This window comes from Poecilia reticulata, linkage group LG7 (assembly GCF_000633615.1).
Source record: "Poecilia reticulata strain Guanapo linkage group LG7, Guppy_female_1.0+MT, whole genome shotgun sequence".
Classification (NCBI taxonomy): domain Eukaryota; kingdom Metazoa; phylum Chordata; class Actinopteri; order Cyprinodontiformes; family Poeciliidae; genus Poecilia; species Poecilia reticulata.
The window spans coordinates 619,841-635,239 of record NC_024337.1 but is presented as its reverse complement, the minus strand read 5'-3'; the positions used below and the strand labels follow the sequence as shown (position 1 = coordinate 635,239).

Here is a 15,399-nt window from a genome sequence, read left to right as displayed (position 1 = left end):
GGGGAGAACTTCATTAATATAAAGTGAAAAATTAACCCAAAAGCAGAAAAGCCTAGCCTCAGGGATGAGAACTTCCTTGTAGTTTCTCTGAGGACTTCAGCTTTTTGGCTTTTTTCATGTTGAGGGCTCTTGTCGTTTAACAGCAAGTCAAGGTTTGGTCTCTAATCACAATTAAATTTGTGTGTTGTACACTCTGCAGTGGCAATAATTAGGTATCTTTTTTCCGGCTGTGGCTMATTACACTTCCAGAGTGAGAAGTGAGGATGGTGAAACAGGCTATTGTTGAATTCTGTTTAATTAAAGCAACCGATTAAAACATTTATCACACGGGTGACTTTTCTCCAGAGACTGTAAACATTTAAGTAGGTAAGACAAAAAAAATAGCTGCCTCACGCTATTCATTAGTCTGTTGGGTTAATGCAATTCTGCATGCGGAAGTTGGTAGAGTGTTTCCAGAGGCTGCAGGCTGTAATATTTCCCAGCTTTTGTAGCTACAAATTGGATTTGTGGTTGTTAAAGTGCACATAGGCAGGAATGAGTGTGTGCATGCTGAGACATATTTGTCAAACTTTCTCTGTTGGGATGATGACTCTGGAAAAGCGAGGGCATTTTGGATGATTTGTGTGCACATYTCACCTGAAGCTTGCTTCTGTCACGGAGGCGGCTTCGTGGAATTGATCTTTACTCTCCTTGAATCTCTCAAAATTCTACAGAGATTTTTGCCAAAACAACAAAACAAGACAGAAAGAAAATGATTGTTAGTCAGATTATTAGATACATTTGTTTGCCTTTTGAACATGCAGAAGAGAAATAAATGCATCACATTTTTTGTCGATTCGTGCAGATAGAGCCCCTGAGGTGGAAGTGTTTGCCCAGTAAACAACATTAATAACATATCAGATGGAATATTCACCTTTTTTTAAAAACAACTCACATTTTTTATCTTATAATTCCCTTGCTTTCACTAATTTCTACCTTTTATTTTGTTTCCTTGAAATTTTATTTTGCTCATCTACAGCTGCTTTCTTTAATCTTTCACTCCATTTTTCCTCATTCCAGGCTACAGACCAAAACAACTCAACTTAATAGCATTTCTTTATCATAACACTAACAGAATGTTGAAGATTTCTACATTCAACCTGAATAAGTTTTAYAGTCCCTTGCTGTAAAACTAAATCTCGGCGCTGATAAGCTGCATTACTCATACATTCTTATTATTTTTTGTAGAAAAATCAAGATTTCTGCCTTTGCAGTCTGTCTGGTGAGGACCAAAACTTGTGCATGCCGGCAGTGGTATTATGAAAAAACAATCAGCTAATCCACAACAACTGCAGTCTCTCCTCTGCAGATCCCCTGAGCTTAGGCCTTTCAACACGCGGCATCCCCCCAAATATTTACCCAGCAAACTGCACCAACTTGGAAAGGAAAATGTGGAGGAAAAATAAAACTGAAAACACTGCAAGGCAGGTATTATAAGAGAAATAGGAGAAAAAGTAATGGCTAAGGGTTGAAATTGAATTAATAAATGCGATATGTGGAAATATTAATGAAAAAATTCATGTAMAATAAAAAGATTCCTGTGCTGGTAAAAGATTACAATGTTTTATTGCGGAGATTGTTAAGTAACTAGATACTTGATAATGTACTAAGACAGACGCCTGTCTAAATTAGTTGAAGGTCTGTACCACAAGTACATTTTTTTTCTGTTTTTTTCAGAAAGCACATCTAAAATATTCAAAAGCAAATGCAGCATGGGAAGCTGAATTACTTGGCTAAATGCTAGTTGAAACTAGCATTTAGCCAAGTTAGAGGCACCCAAACATTTTGATCAATAAAATACTTTAAACTAGAAACGTTTCCTAGATCTAAATCTTTATTGCCTCAATKYATCGACTAAAAATAATATTCCACCTGCACCCCATTATTGTCTAATTTAAGCATAACATTTAGCCATTATACTGTAAGTAGTGTGAAATGTTTGTTCATGCATTTTTTKTGCTTCTTTTGCCCCTAAAAACAAACTAATAAACTCCACCCTTTATCCTTTTCTAAAGTGTCCTTGTTCTCCTATATGATGTCTTTAAACACGAAAGTTAGCTTTAGCATTGCAGCAGCCCCGTAGGGGTATTTATTTATCCGTTTCCCTTTCAAACTCCAGACTACGTGACAGTGTTGTGGTTTTTGATGCGCTTTGGGGAAAAACAAAAAGATGCTAATAAGTGGAGCATCTTAAAAAGACTGATTAACAGCAAAGACTTTTTAAAAAGAAGGGGAATTCAAAGGCGTGGAATAATATTAACAAGTACGTGGAGCCAGGGAAGAACAAAGCTGACACGGGGAGTCAAGAAGCTCGTTAGATGTGAAAAGGTGGAAGCAGCTGTACTTTGCATTCATCAGCCATCAATAGCCAAACAGATTTCTGCTTCCCCACTGATTATGATTGCAAGCAATMATTTTCACCAGCTGTCTACACATGTTTGCAACCAACCTACACCTACAGGGACACGCCTCTGAAATGTTATACAYGGGGAACTCTGGCGTGGATCCCCCAGTTTCAAAACCAATTAGACATATTTGTTTCTTCGGTTAATTTCTAATAATGTTAGGAATTCATCAAAAATTACTGTAATTACTGTAAAAAGACATACCAATCAAATAAAATAAAGCCTGTCACACAGGTAACAGAGAGGAATACTAATGAGGTTCCTAATATAAAAGTTTATGGAAGAACAAAAAACAATAAATGAACAGATTCATGCTGAAATCTGGGATAAAACTTCAGATTGAACAAATGATGCTCTTCAGGCAGATCCAAAAACTCTCAAGGTCTCATTTCTCTCACTCYCCTGTCTGTGTTCCTCCTCCGTCTCTCCCCCTCACATACATATGCACACATTCTTTGATCCTTTGGAAACCGTTGCAAAGGTGTGTAGAGGCTTTTAACCCGCACACATCCACCTTTTCTTTGCTTGGCCTGACTGCAGCAGCAGCGCTCACTGGGCCGATGTTTGTACACTACATGTTTGTGTCGTTATGTTGTTTTGCGCCCTGCATGATATGCTTGCACCGTGTTATCAAAAGTACTGTAGCTATTYACGGTCATGTAAACATCTGCACTCATCGTGCAACATTTCAGCAACTTGGTCCATTCAGGTGTTTAGGCTTGGTGAAAACAAGTTGCTGAAGCTCAAAGGGAACATCAGAATGGGGAAGAGGGTGATTTGAGGGGCTTGAAAGCTTATTCTTCATACTGGCCCTTTACACGTCATGCTACATTCTTCAGAAAGCCATGACGGGCATCCAAACARCTTTTGATACTGTTTGATRCTGTAAATATTGTCAKAGCGCGCTGCTCGGTTTACTGTACAAACCAAACTTCTCATTTTATTGTAAACCTTTTGATGAGGAAAGATATGCCAATGGATAACAGCTACTAGGACTAGCAGCTCTCTGTGTAATCACGCATTCACAGAGAACATTTTTACTAGGTAAGGAAATTACTAGTAAAATCTCCTTACTTACTTACATAGTAACTAAAGTAAGAAATCAAATATTGCCTTATRGAGAAGGTACGGGTCTAATCATTAGTAACCATGGAGAAGACGGCCCACTAAGTAGTCAACTAYGTATGGAAAAGACTGTTCAGCATCTAGAGTTTAGTTGTTGCTGATTTCATCAAATCATCAACTTTGTYGACTTAGGCCCACCCRAGCRTTTTGCACAGCTGAATGGTTGCCATGGATAAGATTTCAACACTCCAGGTATGTTTTTGATGAGGGAATAATTTTATAATATGATATAAATCTCAAAAAAGTTCATTTTATATAATACTGGCCCTTTAAAAGCATACACTGCAGACTTGAAGTACCCAGAAGAGGTAGTTTTGGAAAAACTCTGTCACCTGGCCRTCACGATTTGATCCCTGTAGCTGCTGCACTGACTAACAGATGCTGAGATGAAGAGATAACAGTGTGACTCACATTCCATCATGGTCATAATGTTATGCCTGAACGGTGTGTGYAAGTACATCATAACGTAGCAGACAAAATTGGGAAAGGTATTTTTCATACAAATTCACATTAGAATCAAAATAATTTTCAAGTGCTTTTTTTGTCTCTCAGCACCTTCTTCTGGACTCTTCAGACTTTAATAAATGCTGCTGCAGAGACTTCACTGTGGGTGTTTACCACCGTTTGAGGAATGCACAAGTACTTCTTTAGCCCAGGACAAAATAATGAGGCAACAGGAATGTCAGCGGCAGCTCTGCAATGTTTAGTTACCATTAACTTATTATGAAACTCATATCTTCATCTCCAGATGGCGTGCAGCCTCGGTGGAAGCGCTGCTAACAAGCTAAACTAATAAGCAGATCCGAAGCTTTCGGTGCAGCATATTGAGCAGATAGCTTTTTGCGGGATGAAAGCGTTCAACTTTGACTTGGTGTGCATAAGGTCCAGAGTGGGTACATTTCCATAAGAAAGTGCAGCACAGCAGAAAAGTCAAGTTTTAATATGGTACTTTGGAGAGGGGATGGGGGCACTCAAGGTATTGATCAAAAGGCCAGAATGTCTCCATCTTGTCGGGATCACACAATATCTGCAATATGTCATCAGTATATGCATAAATATATACATTCACATGAGGATGTGCACTAAATTTTYGTATTTTGCGTGGGAGGATAAGCCGCCAAAGTGTTTATCTTTTCGTTCAATAATGAAGACATGATTTAAGGTTAGCATAAGACATCTGCTGGAACAGAATGGAAGTTAATACAACAACCTCCCAAATGTTGGAAGCACAACAATAAGGAAGTGTCTGCACCTTTCCATGCAGGAATCCCCACCAGCCCCCTCGCTGCCTGGCCACGAATAAAAGCAGTGCCACTGTGTTTGATTTGGAAGAAAGCAGTGGATGTGTGTTTAGTGTGCAGATATTTCCAGTGCTCTTCGAAGAGGCCTTCCTGACAGCCTGTCAAGCAACCTGTCAGACTTGGAGGAGGATTATTATCTCTTTCTGTACGCTCTATTTCCACAAGCTTCAAAATACGCTCCATTATGACAGGAGTGTGTGCGAAAGAGTCAAAAAGACAGCAAGACCACCAGTGAGAGAAACAGGAGAAAGAAAAAAAAGAGGGATTAGATATTAAATGGTGGGGCCTGGAAGTTAGAAAATGTCGACAACTCATAAAAACACCAGTGCACGAGGAAATCATGAGTAAGAAATTTAAAAGAAACGTGATATTATCTGATTGGTAATCCAAGACAGTCCTCTATAGCTCAACAATAGGGCTGTTGTAAATGATTATTTTAGTAATCGAGTCATCTATTGATTATTCTGATGATTATTTAAAAAAAAAAATAAAAAAAATAATAAAATGAAACATTGGTAAATTCTGCTATAATAGCAATATTAATATTGGATATCAATATCGGCCCAAATTTTCCATATTTGTGCATCCCCAACAATTACTTTTTTGTATCTTAGCAAACTGGCCTGCAGCAATAATAACAAATTTTTTAAGTCAACCTGGAGAAAAATGACACAAAAATCAGAAATTGTATTAAATTTAATAATAAAAATAATAAGGCAGCAGCTCTGAGAGAAAGGCTGTTGTATTCCACGCATCACACCAGATGCTTAAAGGAACATGACGAACATGATGAACCGCACACATCGGCAGGAAAAGATGATATCAGGTCCCTCTGCATTGTGCCAATAGCCAACAGTGATCAGCAACTCATTGACGGTGCAATAATCAGTTATCCAGACGAAATACTTGGCACTGAATATTGAAACATAATTTAACAAAGATTCGAGGCAGATAATTTGCCTTGAGAAATTATAATAATCGAGATAGTCGATGAATTGTTACAGCCCTACTCAAGAGTGGTTGAAAGTACCGTTTCATTCCTAACCTTTTGTAATCTGTGAATTGGCTAAGGTTGGATTGTCAGAATATCTGACATTAAAATATAATCAATACAAAAAAATTGGAAGTGGTGTTAAAATCTATATAAATGCAGGTATTTTCATCTTGCAGGTTCTCAAAAGGTAAAACATGACCTAGCTTTATTGGTTACTCTAAACCAGTGTTTATTAGGATGCAGCCTTCTGCTGGGTCCTTATGGAAAACAGAGAGCAGTTTCCAGTTTTTTTTTTTTTTTTTTTTTTTTTTTAATTGTACGCTCTATAGTCCGGAAAATACGGTAATTGGTTTTAAAAGATTTTTTGAAAATGAATTATCTGCAAGTAATGCCATTTTCGAGTGTCTGCTGTAGCAGTGACTAGCAGCGTAATCATGTAATTTTCTTACCACTAGATGGCAGTAGGTACAGAGCATTTTACATTAAAACAAGAGAATTAGTGATGCATGAATGTTACAGGTAGCGGTGACCATAGACATACTATAAGAGTAGACCCCGCATTGGCTGCTCCGGCACAGGAAATACGGCGGCCATCTTGGAGCGGTCGTCCCTCCTACTTTGCTCAATCAAAACAGCAGAACATGCCTCAGCACTGAGGGATATTGTTGTTCGGATTGATAGACTATTGATGTGAAAGCTCCACAAACAACATTTCACAAGTAAGATGGACATATTACTGTGTATATTCTGTGACTGTAATATTACTTTACTGTATTTATGTCCACCGGCGATATACCAGCTAATATTAGCTACATTGCTTGGTGTAATACGGGGTTCAGCCGCTATGAAGGCTAACTGAGATTCCGTAAATCTAAAAAAAATTATTCTCTTACATTGACTTAGATTATCTGACACAAGAGCCTACATTAGAAATGAAACAATGTAACATACATTATAAAACTTATATTACGTGCTATAACATTCACCAGCAAAGTTTACACAGGTGGTAAAGACTATTATGTGCGATTCTCTCACTCTGTCAAAAGTAAGATACATCCCAAATCTTGTATGTATGTAACATGTATGCAATATATATTATTCAGTATTAATTATTATTTATTTGTAATTATTAATCATTATTTATTTGATTAATAAATAATGATTAATCAAATAAATGTGCATATAATATGCATATGATATGCATATTATATAAATATGTATTGATCTTACTAAATAAATTATTAAATACATTATGAACGGCTGTGGGCTTTGTAATATGCTCATCATACATCAATATCAGAATATTCCATTCCTATTCTATTGTTATTGCCACTAAGCATATTTAAATATGCTGAACTATGTATTAAAAACATACTTAAAAAATACAATTGTTTATAAATGTATCTTTGATAGATGTTTGAATATGGTTTCCAATAACAAAAAAGCGTGTTATGATCGATTAAATGCACTGATACGTCATTATGCCTGCTAAATACATAAGCTGAGTGGAGTGGTGTACCGCTCCAAGATGGCCGCCCTAAATCTCGTCAGCGACAATAGGCGAGAGCGGTCCATGTGGCATCTACTCTTATATGATGTCTATGGCGGTGACAGCATTTTATCTAGCAAGACTGTGACGACAGTGATGAAAAAGACAGTGAAGCTCAGCAGCTTCACTGTTTGAGCTTCAGACAGTGAAGCTGCTGTCTGAAGCTTCTCTGTCTGAAGCTGTGGGAAATTGTGGGTCCATTTCCCACAACATATCTGTGTGAAGTGAGCTTCTCAAGCCTGGCTACTATAAAAACTAAAAACAGAGAGAGACTGAGAGCTGTTGAGGAAGAGCTTTGTCTTTCTTCAATTTCTGCCAGGAAATCAGCTGTTTTCATCCAAACATGCACAGGTTTCACACCAGGTGGATAAAATATACAGATATTGACATTTTGTACTTGCAACTCTTCATATTGTAACAGTGAATATGAAGTGAAATCTTTCCCAAATATTATTGCTTCTTTCAGAATAAGAATTATTTTCTGTATTCCGGCTAAAAGATGCTTGTGGATTAGTTTGTAAAACACTTTGAAGTTTTCTACAACTTCTTTAAATTTAACACCACATTGTTGTGGCTGTTCAGGTGTATTTTTGAAGCGGACATGTTAAGTGCAATTTGAAATAAGATATACAAAATATGATAAAAATACATTTTTGTGTTTATTTGATTCCTATTCAAGAGACTTTGATAAGAATGACTATATATGTAATATAGGCGGCTACAGAGTATCTTTGTTTACAGTTTTGGTTGGTGGTGTGCCTCGTGATTTTTTCAATTCAAACAATGTACCTCTAAACTTCTGTAAGAAACAGATACATGCGTGCATGGTTGTTTGTCGTGGTGTTGCTATGATGCAATGTGACAGACTGGGAACCTGTACGGTGTGGACACTGACTCTCGATCAATTACCACTGGAGACGGACGCCAGGCCACCCTGCAGCAGATATATGGACTGGAATCAATTTCTTACTTTTTTTGAGTAATGAAACCATTGTCATACTATATATATTTTATCTTTATCAGAAAAAGTCCTATGCCTCCAATGCAACCATCAGTAGAGAGCATACACTGTCTTTGATTATAGTGGTACAGATTTTACATTGTTTTCAACCCGAGCTGATATATTTTAAATAAAATCAAAATGCCTTCACCATGAACTGTCCAGGACCGACTGGGCTGCATTTTGAGCAAAGGAGTCCATGACTGCAAACAAACTGAGCGCTCAGAAAGATACTTGAATCTGCCCATACTGTACATGCACACCTGAGTACACAGTATCGATGCAAATAACATCTCACTCCATCTTAACACACGCAGTCACACACAGACACACAGAGAGGTATGTCTGCAAACATCCTAAGCTCCATAGCAAACACAGCTTGTGCCACCCATATGCCAGCCTACCAGCCACTGACTCGATCTCCAAATCCAACCTGTTACTAATGAGATGAACACAAATAGCCGCTAGCATGACACCAAAGACCTGCATGTGACTCTGCCTTTGCATAAGCATGGATGTGATGTGGCAAAAGGAGGAAATATTTCTTTGAGTTTTTCCACATCTTGTCAAGTACAGTGACTTGTGATCTGTGTTTTCCACATCACCAGCCGCTCTACAAAACTTCACCAAAACATGTTTTTAGAAATTGCCTTGTTTCTATTGAGCAAATTTATTTTCGTAATTTCAATTATGCTATTTGAAAACACAGCTTATGTCAGCCTCTCGATTTAACAATTACCCAAATACAGTTTTTAAAACAACCTAAAGTCCTTGGTGCTTTATGTATTTTAGGGAGTTTTCACAAATGATAGCCCAGTGGACTCGGTTCAGTCGGGAGCCAAAATTGGAACAGTTGTTACATTTTTAAGTTGGTGTGGTTCTCTTTCACGCTGCACTGTTAAATAATCCAAACCTGTTGAAAAACCTAGTCACCTCCTTTCTTGTGGTGGCGCTGCAACAAGAACCACTGAAGGAAACAACACAAAAATCTCTGAACAAGACACTGAGCGCAACTTCCTTCCTCACAAAATGAAAACAGAAATGGAGTGGAGTCAGATTTTAGTGGTTGTAGGATTTCTCTTTTGCCTGTGGTAAAAGACCAGCCGTTCCTTCCTGCACAAAGCTCTTGCATTTATTTTGGCTCTACTGACCCAGAATACCCTGTGCTGTAGTTCACTTCCTGCTTTTGGAGCGGTCTCCAGTCCGTTTGCTTCCACATATACATACAAATTGCACCAGAGTTCACTTCAACCAAACTGAGACCTAGGAGTTTGCTTTTTCAGTCCTCATTAGAGTTCAATGGTGCATTCACTCCTCTCCAAATGAACCAGACTTTGTAAGCAAACCAACCTGAGTTCAATTAAAGCCCTGGACTAAACAGGGCTGGTGTGAATGCAACCTTATTCTAAGGTAACTAAAAAAAATTATTGATTTACTGAAGTTACGGAGTCTGCCCAAAGACTGCTGGCTGATTAGAACACAGACTCTCCAGGTCTGAATTAACCAGGGTAAACAGAACACAATACTTAGGTTTTCCACATAATGTCCTTTAAAGGTCTTTTCTATTTGAGAAATGGAAGACAGCTTTCCCCGAAGAGCACCTTGTAAAGGTTCTCCGCATGGCGCCTGGTGAGACTGAGACTTGACTTGAAACTGCACCTTTTCTACCCAGCAAATGTCAAACAGAAGATGAAAGGAAATGCAAGGTCTTGTAAAGGCTCTCCGGAGATGCTCCGGCTGGCTTCAATCTTTGCTGCCTGTTGAATTGCACCAGAAAGGGAGACGCTTCTTTTACGTAATGTTTAGTTGGGAACCTATTTTGATGAACAAGCTTGTTTAAATGTACTCTACATTAGTTTTTTACATGGGTGGGAGGAACGTTTCAGACCATTTTATTTATCGCTTTATAGCTTTCTTTGCTGCACAAAATCACCTTTAATGGAGATAAAGCTTATTATTATGCATGCTGTGGAGCAACCTGCTAGTGCAGCTTATAGCTCAACATTCCCACTGGAAAGGCTACAAGCAATGCATCACATGTTTTGCCATAATAATGCTGTAGAGAAAATTTGCATGAATCCTTTAAATCATTTGTTTGCACACAGAAATGCAAAAAGCCTGTTTGACCTTGGGATTATGTGACTACAGTTGATCATGCATCTGCTGGAATGTGCACATGTGAAACAGCTTTTCCTGTCCAGATTTTCGGTGTTCTTCTGCGGTATCCTGCTCAGCAGAGCAGGCCGAGGCTTCTGTGAACGCTTTTGAACAAGGCAGATTTCTGCATGTCTGTGAAACATGTGCGGCTCATGTGAATATCGTACCCTCTGCTCCAGCTGAGCCAGCTGCTCCTTGTAGAAGGCATCCAGTGCTTTCAGCTGCGAGTCTTTCTTCTGGAGCTGCTGAGCCTGCAAGTGGAATACACACAGAGACAGAGCGGTCGGCTGAAAAGGCATCGGAAAAGGTCATGTGGGTATCATGCGGTTGGTTCAAAACACAATAAAGTTTTGTTTTGTTTTCATTTAATTTATTTTGTCCCCATCTGCAATTTATTTTACTTGGTAATGAATCTAAGTGTTGTTTTGCAGATTTAATATTGAATAAATTATTGTTAGAARCATAGTGTAACGCTACAATACAATTTCACGACTCTCAACTGTTCATTTTTAATATGTCTTTTCTAAATCAAACAATGTTACTCTCCAAAGATCCTAAAACACTCTCCATGTGAGATGGTTGAAGGCTGGATGACGGTTGATTTTGTGTCTGCTGAACCATTAATGTGTTGATCATATCCTGTCATTAATCTGCTGAAACACGCCGGGACAACCATTTCAGTTTTCTGACAGAATCCATAAAATTTTTATTATTTATTCAAAGGTTTCATGTTTGCATGCACTAACAAACCTTTGAAAAAAAATCAGGCCATAGATCATAGATCCTCCACTAATGTGGTGTTTTTACACACTAACCCCACCTGCTCCAGAACAAATAAGACAGAATAAGACAGAATTACAGTGGACTGACGATTATAGTAGTTCAAACCCCAAATAAGCCCTAATGCACATTAATACCCGCTGTGGAGACTGTCCTAGAACTACAGCAGAAATGAACATGGTCTTCCTTGTCATCCATTCTTAAAAATGAATGTGTGTAAATCCAGGTTGATAGAGGCAGCTGTGCTGCACGAAGCAGTAACACCAAGAAGGTCAGCCTGGAAAGTCATTTATATACATCTGCAAAAGAACGCTGATGAACATTCAACAAGCATGCAGGACACTTGACCAAGAAGGAAAACAGATTTTTTAAAGAGTCTTTACTGTACACATGCAATATGGAGATATACTTGGAAATTTTGCAAGAAGCCATGAAAGAAGAGCAAGGTCAGACAAAATAAGCATGAAAAATGGACAGGAAGAAATAAAAGCAGCTGAATCCGATCAGTCATTAAGTGAATCTTACACAAACATGCTCCAAATTCTAGATATTTTACTCCTCTAAATGTTGGGATTTTCATTCCAACAAAAATTATTAACAATTACTACAATCAGCATATTATGAAAAATTGTTTCTTTGTTGTCAGTCAGATTAGATTTCTGCATATTGGTGTTCCCGCTAAATCCTAAATATGCCCAATTTGGGTTGTCTTGGCATTTTTATCGCAGCCTGTGGGGTTTTCCCTGACTGGGAACGAGAATACAAACTGTTGAATGTCACAGGTAGCCAATCAGAAAGCGCGGTGACGTAAGAACAGAAGGGAATCCCAAACAGCGGATATATCGCGCAACTGAGAGTCCGGTGGCATCGGAGATGATATGTGGAAATATTTATTATTAAACCTAAAGGTCATTATTATGTTTATTCAGTTAAAAATGTTAACTAGGAAAAAACAGTCACCTCAAAATCATAGTGCAGCAAAGAGAGCGGCTGCTCCTGTCGTCTTTTATACAACGCCTTTTCTTTTTGTTACGTCTTTTATCTTAAAAGACGTAAAAGATTCTTAAAATGAGTCCACAAACTATCATTATTGTTTCTACATCATTATCCATGTTTGGTTATTCTGAATTCCCGCTATGTTGGGAGTTTTGTGGATTATCCTCTGGAATCACGATCTTCGTGACTGGAATCGGTTCGTGTGGTGTGTTGCTCCCGCCTTGTGGCCGGAGACACGAACCGATAGAACCTGTTGTACTTTTATCAGCTCTGTGGTCACAGAGGTTTGGAGAATCGGCCGACAATTCTTAAATCTTGCCGTCTAAACCAGACTTAAGACTCACAAGATCTACTCATCTCCTCTCGACCACTACCCAAACGCTTCGACTCTGGTCGCTATGGTAACGTTTACATATCCCTTCAAAATAAGATACAAATGCGCCACAAAAACGCATTTGTATCTTATTTTACTTTTATTTAGAACATTTTACTTTTGTGAAAACTTTAACTCACGATAATGACTAACGGGAGCCCTGAGCTTGTTTCTCTGCAACCAGACGGTCCCATCTGGGAGTGACAATGACACCCGAAGTGTTGCTTATATGCACAGCCTGCTTGGTCTCTACGTGGTAAAGCAGTTTGAAGCTTCATTGCCTCATTAGCAGCCGGTCGCCGCATGTTACGCAGAGCGGCTTGTAACGTGGGACTCACCTACCGGTCCTGGATAAATCCATTTTCCTGTCTCTTCTCTGGGCCTTTTCCCCTTTGCAAAGAAACTTTCCCAAGACATCTGATCTGTTTCTTACTCATTTTGCTACTTGTGGGCTCAATGTTGGCGCGCAAGTAACCGAGAGAATCCGGTTAAAGGATTTTCAAAATAAAAGATCCTCCAGACTCATATAATACAGAAAACGAAAATATTTCATTATTTCATGCGCGGCCCGGTGTCAATCGGTCCACGGACCGGGGGTTGAGGACCACTGCTATAGACCTCACAATCTGGAATATTTATCTAGACCATGCGCTGGAGAATTATTCTAGCGTTCTTATTAATGGGGTAGTTGGCATGACAGGGATGTCCAGTTGATTTACTGATTAAGGTTTGACTAATTTTGAGCACTTGTTGATGGTTTGAAAGGGTTTAAACTTTCAGCCCAAGACTGTTAGGTCATCTTCAGGCATTTGCAGTGTATCATTTTAACCCAGTTTATCCAGTTTCCAGACATCATTGCTGACACACTTTCAGATGTGACCGAGCAAAATGTTTCACAAAAAGCGTTCCACTATTTTGCTCTAAAATCTGCACAAGACCCATTTTCAAACATGCCAACCTATTCAGCAAAAATAGAAAACAGCTCTGGCCCTCTCATAAACTGGCTTTCCTGTTCTTACAGTGAGTGTGACAGGATCACAAACAAAATGGGTGTTGACATAAAAAAAGAATACCACATGGTAATTTCTGGCTATTGTTGCATATGACTTTTTATTTTTAAGTGTAAAAATTTGCTATTAAAGAGTGCATTTACTGTAGAGCTTTTATTGCTTTGCAAAACAATTCAACTCAGTTTCCACATGAGCCTTGCTGTACCTGCATAGACAAAGCGCTGATTGTAGAAGAGAGCAATTAAGGTGATTGCAATGAGGAAATCTATCTGAATTCTTCGATGTGTATAAACAACATCAAATTGGGAGCTTCTGTTACACTGATTGTGATATATTTTACACTCCTTAAACATGCAAGGCAAACATTAAAAAGTCAGACTTTAGTGCTTTGTTGTTTTATTTTATGGCATGCTAGAAAAAGAAATCTTAATATATTTAAGGTAATATATTTAATATATAGCACAAGTGGTTTTTTATTTTTAATTAGGACAAAATCAATACAGATAAATTTAAATTTTTTACAATGAAAAATAATAGGTACAAAACAAAATGTTTTTCTGACCATGGTTCGTTCAGTCCTTTTAATTTCGCAGTAAACAGGAACACATCTGTACAAAAGCAAATTGTTGTGCATGTAAATCTGATTTAATTCATTTATTTTAAATTTGAAAAAGTGACCTAAATCATGTTATAAGAATGAACTATTTTCTTTGTTTTGTTTTCCTCTATGACCCCCCCACCCTCCAAATAGATCCCAAAAAAATTGCAAACTTGGTGTCTTAATTTTAATGAAGCTAGAGTGCCAAACCCTTTTTAAGCTTCACTGTCCACTTTTGAAACTCGTCTTAAAACCCATCTATTTTACTTGGCTTTCAACTCCAGCGGGATCTAGTTTTAAATTGTATGTTTGTTTGTTTTTAAACTGTAAGAGGTATCAGCTGTGGTTGTTTTAAAGTGCTTTATAAATAAAGTTGGTATGGTATGGTATGATGACCTACAGTGAGTCACACAACCCTTTGCAGGAAGAAAAAGTCTGCCTACTTTTAAATAAAAACAATGCATGCTTAGTTCACAATTGTTTATTGAAAAAAAGGCCATTTAATTTTTTTCTTCATTAAAAGAAAACTTGGCTACTCACTTGAGAACACTGGCTAAAAATGGCCAATGTCCTCAGTTTGTCCAAATTCTCAAAAGAGTTGGGACGGGTGTGAACAATTACCTTCAAGTAGGACAAAAACAACAGACTTAAAACTAGGGGTGCACTGATAGATCCGCCATAATTTCCTTAATTTTGGGTACAGGTGAACAGACAATGCTTACATATGAAAATGATCTTATCTAACTCTGCAAATGTCTGAAAATCAGCCACTGTCCCCTTTTGCTCTGCCATGAAAGAACTGACTGACAGAGCCACCCACCGGATCACACAGTCAGCAGTAGTCACCCCACTGTTGCTAAATTTGTGACTTTATGACATTACTCAGCACAAAAAAACATGCATCAGCCAAAATCATTCTTTAAAGATTATTGTTTGGCTTTCATTTACTTTTATTCATTACTTTTATGGACAGAATTTCTAGGSGCAGCCGAGGTGTTGAGGGGATCCGTTTTGGTGGCCTTAGGATCGCATCTCTGCTTTTTGCGGACGATGTGGTCCTGTTGGCTTCATC

General features: G+C 38.2%; 1 protein-coding gene across 2 annotated transcripts in view; it reads right to left on the bottom strand.

Moving 5' to 3' along the window:
* Positions 1-15,399, bottom strand: part of chchd6a (coiled-coil-helix-coiled-coil-helix domain containing 6a) — a 117,662-nt gene that overhangs the window by 58,295 nt on the left and 43,968 nt on the right. For both annotated transcript variants that reach the window (XM_008412749.2, XM_008412748.2), the window contains exons 5-6: positions 10,738-10,821; positions 637-707 (exon numbers count right to left, since the gene is read on the bottom strand). In XM_008412749.2, the coding sequence (XP_008410971.1) occupies positions 637-707; positions 10,738-10,821 (155 nt within the window). The remainder of the gene's footprint in view (positions 1-636; positions 708-10,737; positions 10,822-15,399) is intronic.